General features: G+C 41.1%; 1 protein-coding gene across 1 annotated transcript in view; it reads right to left on the bottom strand.

The window, feature by feature from the left end:
* The window catches only part of mgat4b (alpha-1,3-mannosyl-glycoprotein 4-beta-N-acetylglucosaminyltransferase B), a 106,781-nt gene extending 84,735 nt beyond the window's left edge, over positions 1–22,046 (bottom strand). The window contains exon 1 of the mRNA XM_073487181.1: positions 21,766–22,046. Within this exon, the coding sequence (XP_073343282.1) occupies positions 21,766–21,862 (97 nt within the window). The 5' untranslated portion in view covers positions 21,863–22,046. The remainder of the gene's footprint in view (positions 1–21,765) is intronic.
* Between the last annotated feature and the right edge of the window lie 5,591 nt (positions 22,047–27,637).

Raw genomic sequence — 27,637 nt, 5'->3', positions numbered from 1 at the left:
CCCGCCCCTTTGTCCCCGCTGCCATGGAAACAAAACACAGAGGAGGGAAGAGAGGATGCTACGATGTGAGGAAGAGGAGAGGAAGGAAGGGAAGAAGATGGAAAGGAAGAGGTTGTAGAGAGTGAGGAGGAGATGTGGGGGTGAGGAAGGAGAGGAGGGAGGCAAACATCCATGTCTTAGACTGAATAACAGCATAAAAGTATTAAAATAACACCAAACACCCAAATGTCCTGCAGTCATAATGTTACTGCAGTAAAAGTATTCAAGTTTAACCAGGAAGATACTTTAAGGGTTCAAAGTAAAAGTAATAAAAGAAGTCAAATAAATTCCGATTATCTTCAGTCATACTCATGTTAAAATATTACTTTGGTTGAAGTGCAAGTAAAAGTATTAAAGTATCTGATATTAAATGTACTGAAGTAGCAAATGCTCTGCTTTGGCTCTGATGCAGCATGTCATCTTTAAAACGGCAACTGCAGGTGTGTTTTTGGACCTCACTGCTTCACGGAGATCAGGTGTTCGGCCATAACGCTAACCGTTAACGACCAGGACAAACAAAACTGTTATGTCGCGTTTTCCGAGAAAGCCTCCGCCGACACCCAGTGTGCAACTTTGGTATTCCACCAAATACAAGCACTTTCAACAGTGGGCCCGAGGCTCAATCATCAGTGTGTTACCTCATTCGGAGATAGATTGTGACTTAACAGATATTTATTTACATGAAAATCTTCCAGATTATTACTTTAAAGTGAGTAGTAACTAAAGTTATTAAATTAATGTAGAGGAGTAGAAGTTTAAAGTGACAGAAAATGGAAATACTCAAGTAAAGTACCTCATGTATGTACTTTATACTCTGGGTTGGGTGATTATGACTGCTGATAGAAATACATTAATTTAAAATGTTCTACTGTGGCTCTGATGCATCATGTAATCTGTAAAGTAACTAGTAACTAAGGTAATTAAATAAATGTAGTAGAGTGGAGGTATAAAGTAGCAGAAAGTGGAATAATCAAGCACAAGTACTTAAAAATTGTACTGTATAGTTCCTGAGTAAATGTACTTAGTTACATTTCATAACTGTATGTTCTTCTGCTGAGTATTTTCTCTATGAATCCGTTGATTGACACCTTCACAGTGTTCATTTATTCCAACCAACCGTCCAAACCTCATTTAATATGTATTAAAATTATAGATTATAATAGATTACATAAGTAAAAATGATAGAAATTATAACTTGTTGTATTTATTAAGGTTTGATGTGAGGAGGCACAAACAAACGTGGTCCGAGTACTGAGCCCTGTGGTACTGAAGCTCATCTCATGTTATTTATAGTATGAAGAGCCGCCATTTTGTGGTGTTTTCATTCAGCTTCATGAACACACACACACACACACACATACACACGTCCTTGCAGCTCTGTGTTCATAGACAGATGCCAGCGATGGTACAGCTCTGCTCACGTGACGTGTGCCTGTGTGTGTGTGTGTGTGTGTGTGTGTGTGTGTGTGTGTGTGTGTGTTTGTGTGTTGTGGTGGCGACACCTGGATGATTTTAGTTTAATGCTTCATACGAGTTAGTCAGATCTCCAGAGTATTTCTACATGTGTTCACCTTCATGAAAAAAATATAATCATTTTCTTCTTGCTTCTTTGTGTGATGGTTCAAGACTAATTATTGTAAATGTATTAAAAACTGTAGTTGAGTTCTACCTTCAGGTACTCAAACTGTAATATATAAATACTGTATTTACACTCCAGAGCTGAAGAAACACAGAAACCAGTCAGAGCTCCTCTGCTGGAACATTAGCAGGCTTCAGGTTTGTGTGTTGTAGATTGTTAGAGGTGTAAAATAAAATGCAACAACAAGGAAACACAGAGCAGAAGTGATTCTCAGGCTGACACACGACAGACTGAGAGGGCACACGTTAACGTAAATGTTTCAGTGTTTCTGCTGATGATGATTAATAATCTGCACCAAAACATCCTCCAACATCATCTGGATGATACATTCAGTCCTGCAGCATCAACACACACACACACAGTCCAACACACACACATCTACTGTACACACACACACACACACACACACACACACACACACACTGTGGTGGCAGATGGTCGCCTGAGAGGAAACAGAGATACCTGAAACTCTGAGAGAGATTTAAACAACTAATCTAATGAAAGTGATTCAAACACACACACACACACACACACACACACAATGTCCATTTGCCTGGACAGTCCCATTACTCATCTACAGTAAATGAGAGGGCAGGGCTGAACACGCACACACACACACACACACACACACACACACACACACACACACACACACAGTGTTTCTGGTAGACAGATGGTTCTCTCTGTGTGAGGAAGCTGATCTGATTCAGAACAGAGACTCCCCGCCACCTCCTCCTCCTCTTCATCATCTTCATCCTCCTCCTCCTCCTCCTCTTCATCCTCGTTCTCTCTAAAAGTCAGGTCAGTTTTATTCATATTGTTTAAATATCACAAATCATAACTGACCTCCTCGGTCTGTTCCCTTCCTGTCCTCAGACTATTAAAGAGGAAACAATGGAACAGATCTCAGGAGGACCATCAGAGGAACAACTTCTCTCCACATCTTGTTTCTGTTTCCTCCTTCAGTGGTTTGAATTAGATTTTCTTCTCGTCTGTCTTCAGATAATTTCCAGATTTCTTTTCTCTTTGTAGATTAAATTAACGAGACTCCGGGATACTGTTTGTTGTTGGAACGTTTCTCTGAAGTTATCAGACTTTACAAGCTGAGAAGAACTGAGAAGGAGAAGATGGAAGAAGACAGTCACCACAACACTGCAGGTGAAGTGAGTTTGATAATCATCAGAGTCTGAATCAAGACTGAACATTCTTTAAACACGATCAGAAAACAAAACAACAGGCGTGTGGAGCCAGAAGAAACATCTCATCAGACTGTGACGGGAGGAGAGCTCAAAGATTAGTTTGTAACTTGTGGGATTAAAAAGTTTTTTTGATCTTCACTCCTGTTTATCAACCTGACTGCAGCAGTGATCCAGAGGTGACCTCCATTGTCGGGTGTTTCTGTTCTGTAATGTTGACTGCTGACTGGAGCTGGAGGGGAAATGTACTTTACTTCATGAATGTAACGTTACAGAGTAGAGCTGTGCGATATTACGATATATATTGTAGTGCGATATAAAAATGTCTACCGTAGGATATAACTCTCAGTTGTCTATATCGTAATTTTAATGTGTAGGCTACTTGTTTAGCACTGTTGCTACACTAACGTTAACGTACACTACGGTTGTGATTTAATACGCCGTGTACAGCACAACTCAACATCGGAATGACCGTTGGATATCCAAATTTTGAGTTCAAATCAAGTTCATTGTATGAAGGCGAATGTAACTGCAGCAATGCTACTGCTTTGTGGTAGTATTTTTAGCATATCGCACAGCACTATTACAGAGAGGAGACAGAGAACCAGAACCAGAACCAGAGTCTCTGCTGAGTGCTGACTTCACTCAGAGCTTCACCTGGATTCAAACACACATGCTAATGTTAGCTTAAGGCTAATGCACAGTAAAGTAATATGGCTGTTTGGAGCCAATGAACACAAATGATCATTGTTGGAAACTAACGTAATCTATCTGACGAGACTCAGGCCCAACTGTTCACAGACGAGGTCATGTTTTAAAGTTTTATTCACGTTGTGTTTCATCTCGTTCAAGGTTAAAGTGACAGGCAACCAATTGAAATGCACCGTTAGCCTTCTTTGAGTGAACTTCTGGATGTCACAACTCAACAAAATACAAAAAGAATCGTACAATTCTTTCATATTATATCTTAAAAGAAGAAATCTTTATTAATTATGACGTGATAATGAGATGATCCAACAGGACAGCTCTGATTTCATGGTGCATCATCATCAGCAGCAGCAGCAGCAGCAGCAGCAGCAGCAGCAGCAGCAGCAGCAGCGTGTCGTTGTAGAGGATAAACTTATGTATTGTGTTGATTTGATTTAAGCACTTTGGGTTCAGGTGTTTTTCATGGGTTTACTTCAGATTGGACGCTTGAAGATCTTAAAAAAGATTTAATTCACGATGCAACGAAGCAGAAGCATCAAACGCTCAGCAAACGTTTAGTGTTTCTACTCGACAAGTGAACAAATCATCTGTCTGTTGATGTTAATCGTCTCTGTGATCATCTGAGCTGCAAATGGCAGAAAAACAAAGAGCGAGTGTCCTCGAAAAAGCCGCAGAACAAGAGGTCAAAGGTCACGTCCAAAAACATGAACTCACACACACACATGTGAGTCACATGCTGGAGGCAGTGGGTCACATGTTGTCCTCCTGATACCTCTGGCACACTCACACACTGTGCCCACACACACACACACACACACACACACACACACAGCTTACCCAACCTATCACAGTGTCAGCACATCGCCTCAGACCAAACACTCATCAGCACTGTTACTACACAAAGAAAGTGTGTGTGTGTGTGTGTGTGTGTGTATGTGTGTGAGTGACAGTGGTAATCTGTAGTTCATGGTCCTACACACACATGCACACACACACACACACACACACACACAGCTTGTCAGGTTGACGGAGCAGCTGGAGATAAACGACTGCAGCCGTCAGTCTGCAGCTGAATCAGAGTCATCAGGACAACATGCTAACAGGCTAATACACAGCTGACGGCCCGACACAAACACACACACACACACACACACACACACACACACTCACATCTGACACCCGCAGAGATGCTGACTGTCTACTATGCTCACGTCTGAGTCATCCCGTCGTTCTGCCTCTCTGACCTGTTTCTTGTACATTTGCCTGTCTTGACTTTCGCCTTGTTGTTCTTTGACTGGGAATAAACATGAAGTGTCTGAGCTGTACATCTGCGCTCAGACCTGTTTATTTAATGAGCCTTTAAAGGTCGACACAGAGACATTTCTGTTAAAAAGATTTCATCCCAGAGCTCAGACCTGAGGTGGAGCTGCTAATAAAGCTAACACAACTCTAACACTTGAAAAACTACAGATGTGTTGGACTGTGATGGATTTTTATTCCACACTTTGGTTCATGGTCATATACATCAAAAATGCTTTAAAAAGGGGATTTTTTTAGGAACTGGATGAATTATGCAGCAAGATAAACCTGTTCAACGTTCGCACCTGACCACAACTAGAAACACTGTGATCCTGTTTCTGATGACGGTTGTGATCGAGGTGAAGTCCCTCCCTGTTCATGGTCCGGTTAGGTTTAGGCACAAAAACCACTTGGTTAGATCAGAAAACTGTCATGATTAGGTTTGAAATGCCTGGTTTTGTCACCACAACATGGCTGGTAAATTTGATAGAAATATCCAGTGGTTTCATGCTTACAATCTAGAAAGCCGTCTCAAACAGTGGTCTCTGGTTATGTACAGGAACAAAAATCACTCGGTTAGATCAGAAAACTGTCATGGTTTTAAATACCTGGTTCTGTCAAGAACACAAACACGTCTCGAAAAACGTACCGACGTCTTGTTAAAAATATCCAATGGTTTCATGCTTGAACAGTGGTCTCTGGCACCACCACCACCCCCTCCACCTCCTGACATGAGAGTCGGATCATCGACATCAAATCTGAACGTTGATACGACACGTGCACAACTGAACATATCCACGGTTTGCAGAAACGTAAAATGCAACAAACAAAGATCCTAATCTGTCTGGTGCCAGTGTGAAAAAGAAGAACTCATTGTTCTGCTCACCTCATGTTAACGGCAAGAACATTAAAATAAAACAATCAAAGCCAACTTGTGAGCTGTTTCCAGAACACATCAGGGAGTTTTTAAGGTAATGCAAAATGTAAATGCTGTTTCCATTAAGAGCTGAATCCTGAGCTCATCAAATCAACAGGTCTGATGTGTGTTTAATGATTTCACTCTAAATGAAGCTCAGTTGATACGGTACATTTTCTTCCCACACATGAAACCATCAGAATCGAGTCCGAAACAGACGAAGTGAGTCCTTCACGTGGTTTCTCTCTGCCTGGTGTTTGTCTGAGTGCAACCCGACCTCCCAGAGCTCACATCAAATATTCATCAGCTCCTTTCACAACGTCTTGGACTCTCCAGGAAACACACACACACACGCGCACACACACACACACACACACACACACACACACACACACACACACACACACACACACACACACTCAGAAACCTGCATGTGTGCAACAGCAGCATCAACAGTGGACTCTCATTACAGTCTGTAAACTGAATATTACCCCATTGTGTTCCATAACTAATGATAAAACAATAAAGCTTCATGCATGACAGATAATAACAATTACACTTTATTAATACACGGAGGAGGAATGTTACCAAGTATGTTTACTTCACTTCTGCACCTCCACCAGACTGCATTAACATTTTCTGATATTTAACACTTCCACTTCACTGCATGTAGAGGGAGACTCTCACCGTCCAGCAACACTTTAATCCAAAACATTCAAGTAATCCTTAAAAACCTCACAATAAAATGGAAATATGAACTTTTATATTTCTGACAGTTATGACTGAAAGCTCCAGAAAAGCTCCTAAATAGACCTCAAGGTGAGGCTGACGAGCACACACTTTTTAACACCATTTAGCAACATTAAGTGTAATTTAGTATCATTAATGACTTTCCTGGTTGAATTAAGGCTCAAATAAAAATAAATACAACTTAGCATCATGTAATGTCACGCAGACGAATAACTGGTGTCAGTACGGTGGCTGGGATGTGCCAAACAAGACAGTGAGTGATTTAATTTGGATGGACAAAATAATAGAAACCAGCAGCGCAAACAACGTCCTCCAAAATAACACGATTTTTGTATAAGCACGTGTCTAACTACCAGTTTTCATTGAGCTCATCTCCGTCACGTTACAGCCGCGGTTACGGTTTCCACCAGCTGCACCATGGCGGCGTCGATCTGCACCGAGCAGCTCGAGTCAGGCAGGAAGTCAGACAGCGGAACAGCAGAGTGCATCCTCTCAATTTTCAAAATAAAACAGCTGGTGCAGACTCGGGCTCTTACAGCACGACAAAGTCAGAAATATTAACAATAAACGGACAAATAATGAAACAATTTAACTACGTAGATACTTAACCACAGTAGAAGCACACAAATAAAGCAGAAATGATGAAATAAACATAATCTGAGCGAGTCAAATAAATCAGTTAATCAGGAGTAAATCAGTTACAACACATTTCTTACACAACTGTTGTGCTGGATTGACTTAGATTGAACTTGGCAGACCTAATAAACTGCCAACTGACCATAGTTTTTTCCAGTTTATATATATATGTATACATATATACAGTGTGCAAAATACCCGTCAGTATTCGGGGGGGTCCCCATCTCCCGATTGTTGCCCAATACCAGTCTAAATTTCCTCAATATGCAGTAGGTCTATAACATTACAATATTTCATGGATGCAAGCCAAGACAATCAGTCTATAGCCTACATGACAACACACACACGCACACACTTAACAATTTTTGACAATCCGATATGCTCGTAAAGTAACACTGACATAGGAGGTTGCACTGGATGCACGCTGTTTTATAACAAGGAGAGGTAAAGTTGTGCATTACAATGCAGACACGACAATAATTGGCACCAATCTGGCGCACTTACAAGAGCAATCAACTGAATAAATGCCAGGTATAGCCTATCGGAGACTGGCAGGCAATCAGTGCACTTGCAAATGAGAGCCTGCAGTATGACCGATCGCGTGACATTATTTAACCATCCATCTACAGCAAATACGATCAGACAGATGCATCATTGAACACATACACAAAGCACATTCGCCTAACCGTGCAAACAGGCCATCTCTCATATTGAAAAAAGCACCACGGCGGGTGCTGACAGACAGACAGCCTACAACAAGCCAAACAGCACCACGGCGGGTGCTCTCTCTAAGACCACGACCAACCACAAGGCCTACATAACCTGCGGTCTTTCCATTCGCCCACCTGCTTTGTTGTCCAACCAGCCGGCAGGTCACCTGTGCTAGCAGCAGTAGCAGCTAACGTTACCTCAGCACCTGCTGTGTCTTCAGAGCACTCGGCCTCAACTTCACGTTGTTCTTCTTGGGAGTCACTGGGTGGGAGAGGAGCCTCTGTTCTGGTACGGAGCGGGCCCACTGTGCTACCTGCACCAGCATCGTCCTCCGGTGCCTCTTCATCTCTGAGTGCCGCCTTTTTGGATGTGAACCCAAAGTGTGTGAGTGATATACACTCTGGTTTAGCTTTCGCTTGCTAGCCATTTTCAGTATGACTTCTCAACCTATGTCTTTCTTCTGTTTGGCGCACATGGCTAATTTGCATACGTGCGCAGGACCAGCTGGCTCCGCATGGCAACAAATACAATATATTTGTGAATAAATGTTTTGAATTCTGAATACTGGACATGGTGAGCTTAAAAACATTTTAATGACCATTAGTAACATTTTATTATATTTTAATATAATATTTTAGTTTTTAGTTTTTAGTCAAAATTTGAGACCCCCTTCAAATTTTGCTTTTGAGGCTTTCAGGGGGTCTCATGGGTTAATCGGGGGGGTCGAGCCCCCCGGACCCCCCCTGTATTTCGCACACTGCATATATATATTATTTTTATTGTGAAAGGGTGGTAGAATAAAGATTTAGACATGACTGAACTGCTGCTTCTTTTCCTGTGATGAGGAAACTGAACACATGACGACTGGAGGAGAAGGTGTGGATAAAAATTAACTTCACACACACTGAAAGCCACCCACAGGGCAGCAGTAACACCATGACAACAGCCTGCAGGAGTGTGTGTGTGTGTGTGTGTGTGTGTGTGTGTGTGTATTAAGGGGGGGTTATTCGGGGGGAACGAGGCTACCCGACCCCTGAGGCGAAGGCGGCAGTCAAGGTCACAGACAGAGAGCGTTGTGTTGGTCTGCTGATTTGACTCCTGCAGGTTTCAGGCTCACGCTGCCAAAGTGTGAGACGGAGCGTCAACAACACAAAGAAACAAAACTCACACATCAGGATTCATGTCTCTGCATCAAGTTCTTCTCAAACGAACTCACTCTGCAGTTTCAGTCCAACAAAATGATCGTCTTCTGTGCTCAGACGTCCTCAAAGGCTTCAGGAGTTGAGACAGAATGTAAGAGGTTAAAACAGGTCGCCTCAGTCCATGTTGTCCTCTGACAGCAGCATCAGATCAATGAACTGTTCAAACTTCAGACAAACAGAACTTCTGACCCGACAGAAGCTCATCAGTGAGTCAGCAGAAACAAGTAATGAAGGTAACTTTGGCTCCATAACAACGTAAATGTTTAAATATAGAGAATCAATGTAAAAGAAGAAGTTCCAGGTGTTTTTCCCAGTGGAAGAAAAACTTCAAAATCCAATTGACTTTTGTGACAACTTTAAAAAGTAAGAATACGACTTTTCAATAGTTTCTGACAATGTTGTTGTTAATTCAATATTTGGGTCTTGTTCATGAAACACCATTTCCCAAAATCCAACAGACCACCAGAGGTCAAAGGTGCTTTATTTGTAAGAAAAGATGATTTTTGATTTTTCCCAACTCATCAAAAACTGACACTTTGGGATGTAGGACGGGTCGGCGCCAGCCCAGAGCACCATTATCTGACATTATTTCCACAAATAGCACCTTTAAATGCAGTGTTGTAAAAAGTCCCTTAAAGTCATACTCGAGTAAAAGTAAAGATATGGTGCTAAAATATTACTTTGGTAAAAGTGAAAGTCACCCATATGACGAGTACTCAAGTAAAAGTCTTAAAGTATCTGATATTAAATGTACTTAAGTATCAAAAGTACAAGTGAAAGTAACTGATCCATATATTTACATGTATGTATATACTGTACACTATGAGTCACCTGGTCATCACAATCACTGTTTTTTATCTGATTGATGATAAAAAATAAATACATTTAGAAATGTGCTACTTTGGCTCTGATGCAGAATGTAATCTGTAAAGTAACTAGTAACTAAAGTTATCAAATACATGTAGTGGAATAAAAAGTAAAATAAAGCCTCCAGAATGTAATGTAAGTACCTGAAAACTGTCCTTAAGTACAGTACTTGAGTAAATGTACTTAGTTACATTCCACTTTAATGTGCTTTAATGAAATCTCAATGAATAAACAGTTCTGGTTTCACAATAAACACAGTGAAACCAGAATTTCCAGGTTCTGAAGTAAGAAAACCTCATTAACATTTCTAACAATTTTAAGAATGAAGAATACAACTTTTTCAACTGTACCTCAAAGTATTTTCATATGTTGAGATAATGACGGCAGTTTGTTAACAAACAATGTTGTTGTTTTATTTATATTTATGTATTTTATCGTCCTTCAACAAACACAATATCCCATAATCCCACAGATCGTCATGGGTTACGGCTCGACAAACGATTAGAGTCGATGAGCGAGTCGAGTTTCTGCGGTGTGTTCAGGTGTCTGTGATTGACACAGGACAGAAGAGCATCATAGAATACATAAAGTTAACACTTCATTTGTCCCTAAAGGCCAATGAAAGAATTGCTGACTAAAAGATCACAGACGTTAGACAGGAAGTGATGTCATGAACAAACATGTAAAAGTAAAATGAGTGAATGAATCAAAGGACATTCTGAGTGAGACTCAGGGAGGAAGCTGAAAACATGTTTCCTGACTTCACTACACAACGTGATCGATGGTGGAAAACAAGCTTTCTGACAAGACAACTTCCCCCCTGCTGTTCCTTTCAAAATAAAAGCCCTTAACGGGAGCAGACAGAACATCAACGCCTATAGAGGAGTCTGAGGGCGAGTTTCCATGGAGACGACGAAGGCTGCACTTCATTTAGAGGTGTGAAACTGTTATTAGATGAGATACCATTACCACACACACACACACACACACACACAGCAGGTTATTTTTACCCCCTAACAGTTTGCACTTGATTTACTGGACGTGAATATTCATCTCAACATTTATGTTACATCAACTGAGACAAATTACAATTATAATGACCTATATTATTATATTATCTGTTTGTTCTCAGACACACACGGGCCTGAAACAATTAGCTGATTAACCAATTAGTCGATCAGCAAACAATGAATCAACAACATGTTCTTCCTGCTGTTCTTCTTGTTTTATCTCACTGTAAACTGAACTTCATTAAGAAAAACAAGATGTGTGTAGACATCACCATGGTGACATTTTTTGACACTTTATTGACCAAATGTTGGTGAAAATAATCATCAGGTAAGTTGCTAATGAAAAATAAGCTGTAATGACTCGATATTCATGATCCCCAGAGGATGAATCCTGATCTCATAGCTCATTTTGTGGCTGTAGTGGACACTGCAGACTCTAGGTGGCGCTAGCAGGAGTTCAGACTGTTACACTGGGTTTGATATCAGCCTGACTGATGGATTCATCTTTGATTAGTTTACCTGCTTTCAGTCTCTTATTAATCTGTAACAGCAATTATTCAATTTTATATTCATTGATTCAGATTTACCAGCCGGCTGATGAAAGCCGACAGCTGAAGGAATTAAAATCTGTAATACACACACACACACACACACACACACACACACACACACACACACACACACACACACACACACACACACACACTCAGCTACAGTCATTACCAGGGTGACTGACATCTCAAACAGCAGCTTCTGTAACACAGATCACATAGTTAATCTGGAACTCATATTACATACACACACACACACACACACAGGCTCTCAGTTTCCCTCGTATTGACCAAACTGTCAAGGGAAGGAAAGACTGAAGGGAAGGAGGAGAGGATCAGATCAGGAGCAGGTGTGATTGGAGAGACGAAGAGATAAGTGAAAGGAACATGAATAAATGTTGTGTAAATGTTTGTAAATGTGTATAAATGTTGTATAAACGTTTGTAAACATGTATAAATGTTGCATAAATGTTGCATAAATGTTTGTAAATGTGTATAAAAGTTGTTTAAATGTTTGTAAATGCATATAAATGTTTGTAAACACATATAGATGTTGTTTAAACATTTGTTTAAATGTTTGTAAACGTGTATAAACATTCACAAACATTTATACACGTTTAAAAACATTTTGTAAACATGTATAAATGTTTTGTTAATGTGTATAAATGTTTGTAAACGTTTTGTAAATGTTTGTGAACGTGTACAAACGTTTTGTAAATGTTTGTGAACGCGTATAAATGTTATGTAAACGTGTATAAATGTTTGTAAATGTGTATAAATGTTTGTAAATGTGTTAAAAGAAATGTGTAAATGTTTGTATGTATGTATGTGTATGAATGTTGTATAAATGTTTGTAAATGTGTATAAATGTTGTATAAACGTATATAAATGTGTAAACATTTATAAACTTGTAATGTGTATAAATGTTGTTTAGATGTTTGTAAATGTTGTATAAATGTTTGTAATCATGTATAAATGTTGTGTTAACGTGTAAATAAATGTCATATAATGTTTGTAGACATGTACAATGTTTAAATGTTTGTAAACGTGTATTAATGTTTTGTAAATTTGTTGTAAATGTTTGTAAGGTGTATACATGTTGTGTAAATGTTTGTAAAGGTGTATAAATGTTTGTAAATGTGTAAACATTTGTAAATGTGTATGAATGTTGCATACATGTTTGTAAATGTGTATGAATGTTGTATAAATGTTTGTAATCTGGTATAAACGTATATAAATGTTGTGTAAATGTTTGTAAACCTGTATAAATGGTGTATAAATATTTGTAAATGTGTATAAATGTTGTTTAGATGTTTTGTAAATGTTTGTAAACATGATAAATGTTTTGTAAATGTTTGTAAACATGTTTTTGTTTAGATGTTTTGTAAATGTTGTATAAATGTTTGTAATTGTGTATAAATGTGTAAACGTGTAAAAATGTGTAAATATTTGTAAACGTGTATAAATGTTGTATAAATCTTTGTAATCTGGTAGAAATGTATATACATTTTGTGTAAACGTTTGTAAGCATGTATAAACGTGCATAAATGTTGTTTAAATGTTTTCTAAATGATGTATAAATGTTTGTAAATTTATATAAATGTGTATAAATGTTCACACTACACTACAACAAAGGAGAGAGTTGAGGCGTGAAAGCAGAGAGAAGATCAATAACTGCTCTCAGAAAGCCACTCTTCTTCTTCTCTGGTTTCCTGACCAATAACAACAATCCAATACTACTTCAGTAAGTACTGCGGTACACAGAAATACTCTTAACCTGCAGACAGAGTACAGTGAGTACTGCAGTACACAGAAATACTCTGTACCTGCAGACAGAGTACAATGAGTACTGCAGTACACAGTAATACTCCTGAACCAGCAGACAGAGTACAGTGATTACTGCAGTACACAGAAATACTCTGAACCTGCAGACAGCAGCTTCTCACTGAGTTTTATCTGCTCTGTTATATGAAAACATTCAGGTAGCAGCTTCACATTTAATAACAATAACTGTTATTACCGTTTCTAATCATCTTAATGTCAAAGTTGTGATGAAATGATTTTTTATCAGAATGTTTAATAAAATGTAGTTTAATTAAAAGCAGAAGGATTAAAAGCTGCCGACGGTCGTTTGTACAAAAAAAAGAGCTTCACAGATCAGTAGCAAACACCGCCACAGAGGAAAGTAACACCAGGGTTATGACAGCTAAACACTACCAGATAGGATGTGTGTGTGTGTGTGTGTGTTGGAGTGACAGGAGGAGGACAGGGCCAGGCATGTTCACTTCCAGGCTGAAAGAGGCCGATGCGTCATCTAATCGCTATGAGCTGTCTGCTGTTCACATGTAGTAAACCAAACTCTGTGTGTGTGTGTGTGTACAGATGCAGCAGTCTGGTGAGGTTAGTCTTAAAGTCTTAAATGAATCACTAAATAAATAACAGGTTCAAAGTCAAATATCAAAATTAAATCAGCAGAATGCTCCTTTATTACCTCCAACATGACCACCACAGAGCGTAGCAGCAGAGACTCATGCTCAGCACAGCCAATCAGAGGGCTTGATTAAAAGGTGTTGACCTCTGACCTCACGGCTGTTAACATGACATCACTGGTGCAGTCTCAGAGGAATGAATGAATCAAACGCACCTTCACTGATTGGACTCATTTACTCTGAGTGGTATGACACACACACACACACACACACAAACACACACACACACACACACACACCTCCTGGCGTGTGAATCAATCTCGCCTCTGCAGCAGAAACACACCTTCATTCAGAGAGGATGGAGAGGAGCATGATGGGAATGACACCACGGCAAGACAGCGCAAGGTGTGTGTGTGTGTGTGTGTGTGTGTGTGTGTGGCACCAAATCAGGCAGACACTGTCGCCAGTACACAACATTTCCATTTTCCATTTCTACAAACACAGATACGTTCACATCATAAAACATGAGCCGACTTTCATATCAAGCGGTGGCGTTAAAGCTGGGCGAGCCGAGCCAGAGACCACTGTTCTAGACAGCGGTTCAGCATTTGTAAGCCTGAAACCACTGGATAGTTTCAACGAGATGTCAGGACATTTTTCAGCCGTGTTTGTGGAGACAGAACTGGATAGTTTTTCACAAGATGTTGGGACACTTCTCAAAACCATTGGTGGCAACAAAACTTGACATTTATATATCGAGATGTCGGGACATTTTTCAGCCATGTTGGTGCAACAAAATGGTTTTTCAGGACATTAAAGAGACGTTGGGACTTTTTCCAGCTGTTTTTGTGGAGACAGAACTGGATATTTTTAAAAACATTTTGGGACACTCATTCTCAGAACTTACTGGCAACACAACTGGACATTTTTAATGAGATGTTCAAACATTTCCAAATGGGTTGTGGCAACATTGGGACATTTTCCAGCCGTGCTAGAGGCGACAAAACATATTTATATATTTTCAAGAGACGTTGGGACGTCTTTTTTTCAAAAAAGGCAACAAAACTGCATATTTAGAAACAGGTGTTTTTAACAAGATGCCAGGACATTTCCAACTAAGTTTGTGGCAAAAAAAACCAAATTTTTTTTTACAAGATGTCAGGACATTTTTCTGCCATGTTGGTTCGAACAAAACATTTTTAACAAGACATTGGGACATTTTGAGAAATGCTGGCGGTAACAAAACCGGTTGTTTTCATGAGATGCCGGGACATTTTCCAGTCATGTTGGTGGTAAAAAAAAACAAAAAACACATTTTCTGTTGAAACAGAAAATTGACCAGCATGACATCATTCTAACCAACCGAACATCAGCCACGTCAAAGTGTTCAATAAACGTCTCATACAGGATGCTGCCAACCTGTTGACAGGACACGACAGATCCACCTTCAGAGAGCAGACGGACACATCATCAGGATTATTTCCTCCTTCCAGCTGTTTTCTCCAACCAGCAGCAGTGAACTGATCTCTGTTTATAATCTGGCAGCTGAATCATCAGCTTCAGTCGAGTCGAGAACATTTCTGTCTCGTTCCTTTCAAACGGCTCCGCTTCTTCTTTTATTCTGTCGTCCAATAAAAACAAACGCTGAGTTGACACTTTCAGAAACTTCAGTCACTTTCTTTGATTCAAACAAAGACGAGAAAACTGTCGGCAAACTTTTGTGTTTGAGTTTGAAGATAAGAATCTGAAAGTTCTGCAGGTTCTGTTCTGCTCGTCTCTGCTGTGATTAAACAACAATAAATAATAGAGAGCGGGCTGGTGTCAGTGTCTCTGTGCCTGTTGTGTCCATGCAGGGTGTCTCTGTGTCTGTTGTGTCCATGCAGGGTGTCTCTGTGCCTGTTGTGTCCATGCAGGGTGTCTCTGTGCCTGTTGTGTCCATGCAGGGTGTCTCTGTGTCTGCTGTGTCCATGCAGGGTGTCTCTGTGCCTGTTGTGTCCATGCAGGGTGTCTCTGTGTCTGCTGTGTCCATGCAGGGTGTCTCTGTGTCTGTTGCGTCTCTGTGTCTGTTGTGTCCCTGTGTCTGTTGCGTCCATGTACGGTGTCTCTGTGTCTGTTGTGTCTCTCTGCTCTGTTAAACGGACACTTTGAGACAAACAACAACAAACTGCAGCTTTATTTTACAGTGACTGCAGAAACACAAACATGCAAACTCATCACAAACACGCTGCATGTTTTCTCTCTTTCACCATGTTGGAGATCGATGATGTGAGAGTAGAGACGAGGAGGAACAGATTATTATAGGATGGAGACAGTGAACGTCTCATTTATGTCACTGAACTCCAGCTTCAATTGTTTCAGTATTTTATCTTCGTATGAAACGTCTTTGAAACGTCCTGCTGAGGTGAATGAATCCATCCGACACTCTCTTTAACTGATTGCATGCTTCTTCTAATAACTGACACTTCTTATCAGACTTCTACCTGTGATACTTTAATTTGTTTTAGTATCTGTGTTTTATTTATTTATATGCAAAAGAATTACATGAAGGAAATAAAGGGAAAATAAAATGTGTCATTAAACGAAAAACCTGAACTGAAAAAGAAAAAATGGGATTGAAACATTTGAAACATTTGAAACATCAGCACTGAAACAAACATCTGGTGCTGAAAAGTCTTACACAGAAAAATAAAACAGACATTAAACATTATTTCTGTTTTTATATTTATTTGTATTTTGATGTTTTCTGATGACAGAGATCTGATGTTTTTCTTCATGTCTGTTATTATCTGTTATCTCTTATGTAGTTTTCAGTGAAATTTTTGTTTTCTTTTGTTTTTGCAGTACCAGATGTTTGTTTGAGTGCTGAAACAACCTTTTCAAACACAAATGTTTCTTTTTCCAGTTCAGGTTTTGTTTTCAATGAAACATTTTTTTTTTCCGCATGAAAGAAGCTGAAAGAGCCAAACTGACACATTAAATATTGTTATTTCGGTGTCATGCCAAACATATAAATAAAATATAATCTGCATCTTCTGGTGACAAAAATAAATAAATTGTTGGCTGAAGAACAGACACAAGATTTTTATCCCGACAAAAGGTTTTTTCTTCTCATTTCCTCGACTTTCTCCAAATGCAAAACTTCAAATTTAAATTCTTCATAAAATAGTCTAACAGTCGACAGTTATCATGCAGATGAAAGTGTCTGTGCTGCAGGTCTGTTTGTGGTTAAACATCAAAGTTCATGTTTGGACACTGAGTGGAAACTTTTCTTTACTTCCAGAGAAACTGTGAAGTCAAACAGACGAGTCTGAACCTGTCGGAGCGACCGAGACCCCGGATCACATGATCACAGACACACAAACACATCTGCTTTCTCCAAACACACAAGAGTCACTGCAGGAGTTTCTACCTGTCACCTGCAGCACAAACACAAAGTTCACTGGAACAGATTCAGATCAGAAGTCTGGAGTCATTTCCCCTCAAACATCCAGAGAAATGTTTTTAAAAGTCACGAGGAAAGACTAGGCTGATCTTTCAGGATTCCTCCTGACAGCAGGACAACACACAGCTCCATGATTCTCTCTGGTGAGCTCACAGTAATCCCAGTACAACTCCAGTCTGAACTGGTCCAGTCAGCCACACACCTGACACCACCCGTGTGTTCAGAGCCAAACGCAACATATGTTGACTCATGTTTCACAGCTGTAAAATAAACGTAGTGGGGAAGAATGTATGTGAATGTATGTGAGTAAATATACAAGGGAGCACTTGATTTGGTGGAAAGTAACTAACTTTCCACCAAATCAAGTGCTCCCTTGTTCACGTCTGGAGCCGCTCACCCCTCCCCTCCCCTGACACGTGGAGCATCACAAAACAAGCGCTCCCTGGACTCCCTCATTAGCTGCAGCTTCCTCTGACAACATGTTTGTTTCTGCAACACAAAGTGCAACAACGATGTCGTCAACTGTCGACACGCAGAGCAGAACATCTTCTGATTAACGAGCCAGTCTACAGAACATTTCAGACATTGTTACAGTTGTTTTACATAAATAATCCCACAAACTGCTGCAGGATTATTAGTTTCTTCTTAACTTCACTGGCTGCTTTGGAAGTGAACGAACCTGAGCAGTTGTCACATTTCATTATTTCACTGATGGAGTCAATTTAACAAACCGAAATCATCACGCTGACACTCGAGCTCTCTGAAATATGTCTGAATAAATATCAGTAGACAAACCTGCATCACTGTGAACAGTTCTGTTCTGTTCTGTTCTGTCCTGTCCGACGGACTTCCTCCTGTGAGACTTTTGATATAAACAGAGGCGGATGTTGTTTGAAGGCTTCACTGGAATTAAGATAAAACTGTATGAAGGTTTTGTTGTGAAAGGAGGAAGTGATGAAAGAGGAAGAGAACAAAGTGATGACATCACTGATGGAGGTGACAGATCTGTCCGAGCCGTTTGTTCACGACATGTTGAAGCAGATAAAAAAGGTTCCTGCAGGTCAACAGTCGTTAACATCCTCTGTGGATAAGATATTCATTATTCCAACCTACAGGACTGCACGTGAACGCATCATTCCAGCAGATAATCTGAATATAATGAGACTCCAGCAGGTGGACACCGGAGCTGATACGATCAATAGATGATTATCAGCAGAATGTTTTCACCATGAGTCCAGAGCTGGACGAGCCGACAGCAAACACATTCACACAAAATCCAGCCAGATATTAAATAGTCTGACTCCTCCCCACTGGTGTGTACTGTGTTTAAAAGCAAGTGCTCCTCTTATAAAGCTGCTGAGCCTTCTTAATGAAAAACATTTTCATACAGAAACAAAACCTGAACACCACCCGTCTCACCCAGCGTCACAAACCAAGCGCCCTTTTTCCTCAGGAGCCGCCTGGTCTGCACCCACCCGCCCCAAACACGCCGAGCAGCAGACTGAAACTCCAGACATCATCTGTTCCACAACAGCTGGACCCCGCTCCCCTGCTGTGTGATGAACCACAAACCAAGCGCTCCCTTTTTTTCTGAGCAACGTCTTCCCTCAGCAAAAAAATATTCAAAACAACAAACAGCTGCAAACATCTGCTCCAGAAACCCCCTCTTCATCATCTCACTGCCTCCACCCTCCTCACAGGCTATAAGGAGTCATAAATCAAGCGCTCCCATGGACCTGAGAGTGCAGCTGACAGCTGAGCCTGCAAACACCCACATGTTGTTGCTTCATGCAAAACAGCTCAACACAAACACACAAACCGCTTACAGACACACAAACACATGCCCCAGAGGCCTGTGATGAACCATACATCAAGTGCTCCCTTACCCCCTGGGGCAGCTGACAGTGGACCCTGCAGTTCACATCCACACGGGTCAGAGGTTAACACACAACACCAAACTGTCTCCTCCCTTCCAGATGTGTCACAGATCATAAATGAAGCCTGCCCCTCTGCTCAAGAGCTGCTCCACCTGACTCTCAGTCCAAACCCGCCCACAGATCGTCCTCAGCTCAACAGTAAGCGGTTCCGGTACCAGAAAGACAGAAGCAGGAAGGTAACAATCTGATGCCTCGTCTGTCACCTCCCACCAAGAGTGTAAGGTTTCACAAAACAAGCGCTCCTTTCAGTGAGGTCTGGAGCAGCTGAGACGGTTTTGCATACAGCAACAACGTTATTTACATTTTTATGTAAGACAAAATGTAACTGCAATCATCATCCAACCAACCCCTCCCACCCTCCCCTTCCAGACTTGTTCCCCCCTCAGCTGGCCTGTGTTGAAAAACAAGCGCTCCTTCCTTCATCTTCAGAGCTTCACGTGCACACGTTTGTTTGTTTTCTTCAACACAGCATAATTAAACAAACCCTCCTCTGCCTCCAACTTTCTTGTAGACACCGAGCTGGCATGTGGTTCATCACAAACCAAGCGCTCCCTTGCAACCGTACGCAAAGAAGTTCTTGTGATGCATCACAAATCAAGCGCTCCCTCACGTAGCATCCTCACCTCAGAGTCAAAACCACCATCAGCTTCTTCCTGCTTCAAAATCAAACCAACCCCTCCTCTCCTGTCTTCCCATTTTTCTCCTCCTTCCTCCGTCTAAATACTTTCCCCTTAGAGCTGGTGCATCGCAAATCAAGCACTCCCTTCCTGACCTCAGGAGTTAAAGTTTCTTGTGTTTTTCTTTGCAACAAAAGCAACCAACCCCTTTCTCCAACTCACCCCTTCATCTACACCCTCACCCCTCAGTTGGCATGTGTCCCCCTGGCTCTGATGCAACACAAATCAAGCAAATCAAGCAAATCAAGCGCTCCCCTTCGCCACCACAAAGCCAGAGTTTCCTCTGACATCACAGAAAGCCTGTAGCTTCAAAATAAAACCAACCCCTCCTCTCTCCCTAATGATCTCCTCCCTCCTTCATCTACACCCTCTCCCCTTAGCTCTGATGTATAACAAATCAAGCGCTCCCTTCATAGCCTCAGTCTTGTCAGTCAGGAGTCTTGTGTGTGTCTTTTTGTTTTGTTTTTCCAGCAATTGGAACAAAATCAAATCCTCATCCCTTAACTGGCATGTGTTGTATTACAAATAAAGCGCTCCCTTTGCTCGCCTCAGATCCAGAGTGTCCCCCAAACCATCATGAGCCTCTTCCTGCTACAAAATCAAACCAACCCCTCCTCTCTCCCTAATGATCTCCTTCCTCCTTCATCTAGACCCACTCCTCTAAGCTGTGTTGCTTCACAAATCAAGCGCTTCCTTCATTACCTCAGGAGCTGGAGCTTCTCATGCAGAAGCGTCTCCTCCTCTCCTTCATCTACACCCTCACCGCTTAGCTGACATGTGGTGCATCACATATCAAGCGCTCCCCTTCCTCACCTCAAATCCTGAGTTTCCCCCAATTCATCATGAGCTTCTTCCTGCTACGAAATCAAACCAACCCCTCCTCTCTGACTTCATCCAGACCCTCTCTCTGTAGCTCTAATGTGTAACAAATCAAGCGCTCCCTTCATGGCCTCAGGTGCTTGAGCTTCTTGTACAAAAGCATCTTTTACTGCACCACAAGAACTGAAACACAATCAAACCCACCCTCACCTGGACCCACAACCCCTCAGCTGGCATGTAATGCATGACAAATCAAGCGCTCCACTTCGTCACCTCAGATCCAGCGTTTCCCCAAAACCATCATGAGCTTCTTCCTGTAACAAAATCAAACCAACCCATCCCCTCTGCACATTAATCTTCTCCCTCAGTCAACTGGACCCTCTCCTCTCAGCTGGCATGTCATGTGTAACAAACCAAGCGCTCCCCTCATCACCTCACTGAAGAGCTCCCCTCTTCAAGCATCTTGTGTTTTCTCTCTGCAACAAAATCAACCTCCCCCCCACCCCTCCATCTCATCCCTTCACTTAAACCCTCTTCCCCTCAGCTGGTGTGTGCTGCATCACAAACCAAGCGCTCCCCTGCCCACCTTCAGCCGGAGCTTCCCCTCACATCAGCAGCATCATCTGTTTTGTGTGAAGCTGCAACACACTCAGACTCTCTCTCTTCATGTGGACCCTCTCTCTCCCCTCAGCTGGGCTGTGATGCATCTCAAAACGAGCGCTCCCTGTACCTCCAGACCCTGTGCAGCCTGCAGCCTCTCAGTCTCACCATCATCTGCTTTTTCTGCAACATCCACAACACAAAGCGGAGCTGCGAGACCACACCGACCTCTGAGAGACCAGCCCCCCCAGCGTGACACACACACACACACACACACTGTAACACACACACACTCACACACACACACAGAGCGGGACGCTCCGGGACCGGGTCTTACCTCTGGAGCTGCTGAAGGCGGTGTACCAGGACAGGGAGACCAGCCCGCACAGCCCGAACAACAAGACCGTCAGGAAGGAGACATTTCGGAGCCTCATCTCCGGAGCCCCGGGAGCATGTCCGCACCGAGAGGGGGGAGGACAGGGACGGAGGGAGGGATGGATGGAGGGAGGGGGGAGGCAGGTAGACAGACAGACAGAGAGAGAGACAGGTAGACACAGACAGACTGAGAGAGAGACACGGAGAGACGGGCGGAGCTGCGTCCGTCTGAGAGGCAGCAGCGAGACTGAGGGGAGAGAGGGGGGAGGGAGGGGGAGACGAGGGGGGCGGAGACAGAGACAGGTAGAGAGACACTGAGAGAGAGGGAGAGAGAGAGTAGAGGAATAAACAGATAACATTATTTGCATTGATGATTTAAATCAGATTATAAAATGATTCAAACAGAAAATTCAAACAAACAAATCAAATTAAGATTCCAGTCAAATAAAGACATAAACTGTTATTAGACATAAACTGTTATTAGACATAAACTGTTATTAGACATAAACTGTTATTAGATATAAACTGTTAGATTATTGATTATTGTGTTTTAATTTTGTTTTTAAAGATGATTTCAAGTTATTATAAAGTTATTATGAGGAGTTGTTGTCCATGTTTCCAGGCTGTTTGTTAATTAGCTTCCAGTCTTGATTTCTGGGCTCATCGCTGTCAGATGAACTCAGGAGCTGCTGGTTATAAACAGGAAGTGATTTTAGTTCAAGTGATAAAATGGTGAGAATGTGAGCAGCAGCTCTGAAGCCATGAGGCTAACATTCAGCTAGCAACGAGCTAGCAAGCAGGTGACACACTGCAGGAAATGTAAATGTGTAAAACACGTGAGGCCGTTTTTTATATCAACATTATATAAAATCCCCAAAGATAAAACTCTGCAACATTAATGAACTCAGCCTCAAAACATCAAACACACGTACACACAGGAGTGTTCGAGGGCGCTGCCTCCGCCTATAGGCAGAAACATGTCACTACATCCAGTCTGAAACAGGTCCAACAACATTATTTCTTAAATAAAAATATTTTAAAGTATCTTATAGAATATAAATGATGACTAAGAAATAAATCTGAATTCTTTACTGTTTAATTTGGTAATAAACGGCTCGTTGTGACGTAAGCGGCGAGTTCCCGCCCATTACGTCCTTGTTCCCACTCTTTAGCAGCCAGTGATTCAGCGACCTAACTTTCTGAGCTATGAATTGATATTTTACTCATCTTTAACAAGTCCAACTTCTGGATATGCTAACATCAGCCAAACACTGCTAATTAACACTAATTAATTCCTTGCAACTTTTGTTAGTGTGTTTTTGGTGTCAGTTTGAGTTTTTTTTTTACACATTTATGTTTAAGTGTTCGGACAGAGCTGCTAATGTTAGCTTAAACTCAAATATAGCATCATCCAGATCAGTCTGGATGTTCCCAGATAATTATTATGATTAATTAATTATGGTATGCTAACTCTTGCCCTTGGATGCAATGCTAGGTTACTAATGTTGATGGTATGCTAGTTAGCGGGACATGCTAACATTAGCAAAATACAAACTGATATTTAACTGTTTGGAGGTTTGTAGATAAATTGTGACTAATGAGGTTTTTGGTAAATTGGTGTCAGGTGATCAGGTACCTGTGTAGGGGTCAACCCACTCTTACAGACCAGGGGTCAGTACGGAGGCCAGTTAACGCCACTACAGGTGTGAACTGTGTTAGCTTATAGCCGTCATGCCTCTTTGTATAAGATATGTAGCTGCTGCTGGTCAGACTGACACAGGATCAGTATTAATATGTAAATAAATGGACATCAGACACATCAGACACATGAGTGCGTCTGTTAACTGTCAGTCTGATGATGCTCAGAGAATAAAATCACAGGAGAAGAAATAAACCAGCTGATCGTCTCATCTCAGCGTCTCACTGGTGTTTTTCTGATTTTCAGTTGATGAATGAAGCGTTCACTCTGGAGGCTGTCAGCTGTTTTTAAATTTAATTTATTGATTTTATTTCCATCCTGTCACCTGTGTTTCTCCTCTCCTGCTCTGTTTAATGTTGTATAAACGATTATATACTAATAAAGGAATTAGAAGCTGAAGACTTTCCACACCTTCATCTCCTAAATGAGATTGATTTAAAGCCTGTGTGGCCGCAGCCACCGTCCGTCTCTGCTGCACAGTTTGTGTTTGGTGTGACTTCAGTCATGACTGTGTTTGGATCAGCTGACAGCTTTAAAGGTCAGGATTTAATTCATTTTTGGCAGTTGTGCAGAGAATCCAGCTGTGTTGAGTCACAGTCTGCAGCGCTGCCTGGTGGTCAGGATGACACATCAGAAAATTAGATTAGTTTATATCAAAGTCGAGTTAGAGAATATTAACTGAGTAAAGAGAGCGTCTGATTGGCTGGCAAGGAGATTTTTGGACCCTGTGAATGTAGAAAGTAGAATAAAAATCATTGTCTGTCTGTCTGGAAAGGCGACATAAAATGATTAATGTGAACTTGAAAATAAAAAAAGGAGCAGAAATTTCTACATATGTGTGACTTTAAGTAAAAATTTTAAATAATTAGAATTTGCATTTTCTTTTTCACGTACTTGTAAAGGGAGAAAGCCGTTTGATATTTCATTTTAGTCAACGTCACCTGCTCTACAGTGGACGATATTCAGATGAAATAAGCAAAACATTTCACCTCAGTCATTTTATTTACATTTCATTTACTATTTTTTGGGGACAAATAAAAATGCAAACCAGACGATTTGAAGATGAAAATGGAACCTGATATTTTATTTTTAAAGAATTAATCTGCCCCACAGTGACGATATCCAAAAGAAAAAAACTAAACAGCTTCACAAATCTGTTGCATTTAACTTTACATGCCAACAAACTCTTTAAGGGACAAAATATGTTTGTTTTTTTATTTTAGAGGTATAAAAATCAGTCTTTGGTTGAACAACTGGACTGATGGAGATGTGCAACCTGTGAAGAAGAGTCACTAAACTTTTACAATCACTGCTGTAAATGATTCAGGAAACACAACAACAGTAAGAATTAAAAAATGTGATATTTATAAAATAAATTTAAAAGAGACGAGATGGGTCAAATTAATTAATCTGACAGGATGATGTGGTCAATAAAATGAAGTATTTCACTGTCACACATGAGTCAACTGAAGGAACTAAATAAGAATATTAAGATTATTATTTTCAATTAATCTCAAATAAAGAATACATTAAGTTGATTTATAAAAGTGTTAACTGTAATCCGTTACATCATGAACAACGTTTGTGGTTCAAACATTAAAACTGCTTCTCCTACAGTGAAGCTTCATAATGCCTTGCTCAGAGGCACAACAGCAGTTTGTCCAGGCTGCAGACTGTCATCTGAATCAGTTTAACTGCCTCACACTGACACCTAGTGGTCACAAACAGCTGGTACACAAACACACACCAGCATCACAAACAGGATTGTTGACAAGTTTTCAGGACCTGACCTGGGGCCCGTTTCAGAAAGCAGGTTTAGTGAAAACCCTGACTTAGTCAACCCTGAGATGAGGGAAACTCTGGTTTTTCGGTTTAACAAAGCCAGTTCAGCGTAACCCTGAGTTTCCCCTGCTCTTAAGTTGAAGCCTGCAGACTGAAGGCAGTGGCAGACATGGCGTGTCCGTTTCTCGAGGAGCCAGTTAATGTCGAAGCGCAAATACTCCGCAGAAATCTCCGTCGGGAGAGCATTATCAGACCCTGATTGGATGTTTTATCATTATCAGCGGTCTGATGATCCAGACAATAATCCTAACCCCCGTGCTGATGCACGAGATGGAAGAGCTGTTAGAGACATGATGTGCTTCAACCATTTCTAACTGACCCATCACCTCCCCAGTGTCAAAGAAAGACAATATGCCTCTTATTTTATGAGGTCTTCTTTATTTCCTGGAAGTACAAATGTTGTACAGTTAATCTTTTGTTGTTGAAACAATTGAAAATCATCCACCTGTGGGCACGTCACCCGCCCTTAACTGATGATCCAGCAGTTGTATTTCCATTTGTGTCTTTTTGATCTGCAGCCTTATGTGATCCATTTCCAGATTTGACTTATTGATTTGTGTCTGCAAGTACACCTTGTACAGTTTCACAGGGAGCTATAGGAACACAAATGACGTTGAATTTCACAGTGCCATGTCTACTTAGTGTTATAGTAAGTTGTGGGTCAATGCTGAACAACATCTTACTGAGGTAAGCTGTGCTGTGGAGGTTGATGGACCCTCTTCCTCATTGTCATTTCCAGCATTGCTCTGTTAGAGAGAAAGAAGCTGCAAGTTGCATTGTGGAACAACACTATCATTAACTGAAACCAAAGTTATTTTAAAGAGGTGTGAACCACAACAGGCCTTTCTGCAACTTCCCTCTCTGTGGCGGCAGATAGGGTGTCTTCATCATCCTCCTGTAATAAAAAGAAATTATTGTGTTATATTCTAACCATCATGACAACTCTGTGGAATATTAAGAGTACTTACAACATCATGGAGGTCTCTTATAGCAGAAGGCTCCACGAGACAGATTACACCATCAGTAACTGGTAGAAGAAGATTAGTCAGTTGATGATTACCCAGAAAAGTGCCCCACCTAATGTACATTTCTTTTTTTTCTTTTCTTTTTTTTACAATAGTGTGCAGGTCCCATCACAATTTTTCAGACTCTGAGTCACCTTGAAATAGATTGATATCTGAGAGCAACAGCAGCCAATAACAGAACTGTAGCCTACTGCTACAAGAACAATCAGTGTGCCAAGTTGTGTCTATGATGAATGGATGGCCATTACTGAGCTAACAGTAGAAAAAGCATGAATGTAAATATGCCATTCATTTGAATAACTTACCTCTTATGTAGGCCCTTGTGTCCTGGGGCGTGGCTGGCTCTGATGAGCTCCCCCCAGAGATGCCCTCAGCAATAGGTCGCCCACTGTTCTGACTGAGGGCATCTCTTCAGCCTCTGTGAGTGGTGGTGGTGGAGTTGCAGGGCCTGGTGTTTTGCGGGCCTCAGCCTTTTTTCTGTTGGCTATACTGGAGGTCAAATTTGAACATATCCAGAAAACACAAATTTGGAGACATGCATGTATAACAGGCATTTAGGTGTGGCTTTCATATAGATAATATTAAATACTGGCCGTGATGGGATGGCTGAAGATTTGGCTTTTTCTTTGTTTAGGGGATTTCCCTAATTACTTAAATATCGCTATCACATGTTGAATGCTGTTTAATGAGGGCAGGCTATAACAACACCACAATTGCTTGTAATTAAATTATACCTTACCTGTTTGGACTATATTTTTATATTTCATCTTTAGTTGCTGCCCGTTGCAGTCCGTTTTGTGCCTGTTGGGTTGCACCTGTGCGCTCAAACACACATATAGAATATAAATGTTGAATGAGTGGAACACTCAAGACGAAACATTTCTTTTTTTTCTCCAATTTATACTCACGCCTTGACTCGGTCAGCAATTTTCTGCCACACAAGCTCTCGCTATTTTGCTGCTGCCCCAGTATTGCTTTTTCTTTTGAAAATATGCTCATTTTCTGCATATGCAGTCATTAATATTTCCAACTCCACTGGGGAGAAGTAGGAGGATCGAGGCTTTTTTCACCTGTTGCCATGGTGGATCATGTTATCTGCGTTCCACTGATGAGGGCTTTTTATATCCTCATGCACGAGCAACACTCAGGGTAACCTTGACTCAGAGTTGATTGAACTAATTGTTAACACCTGTTCTGAAACCGAAAACTCTGAGTTTGACAGCTCAGAGTTGGTCAACCTAGAGTTCAGGTTTTGACTCAGAGTTTGT

Source organism: Pagrus major, chromosome 18 (genome assembly GCF_040436345.1).
Source record: "Pagrus major chromosome 18, Pma_NU_1.0".
Lineage (NCBI taxonomy): Eukaryota > Metazoa > Chordata > Actinopteri > Spariformes > Sparidae > Pagrus > Pagrus major.
Note: the sequence above shows the minus strand (reverse complement) of the source record. Positions and strands in the feature narration are given on the sequence as shown.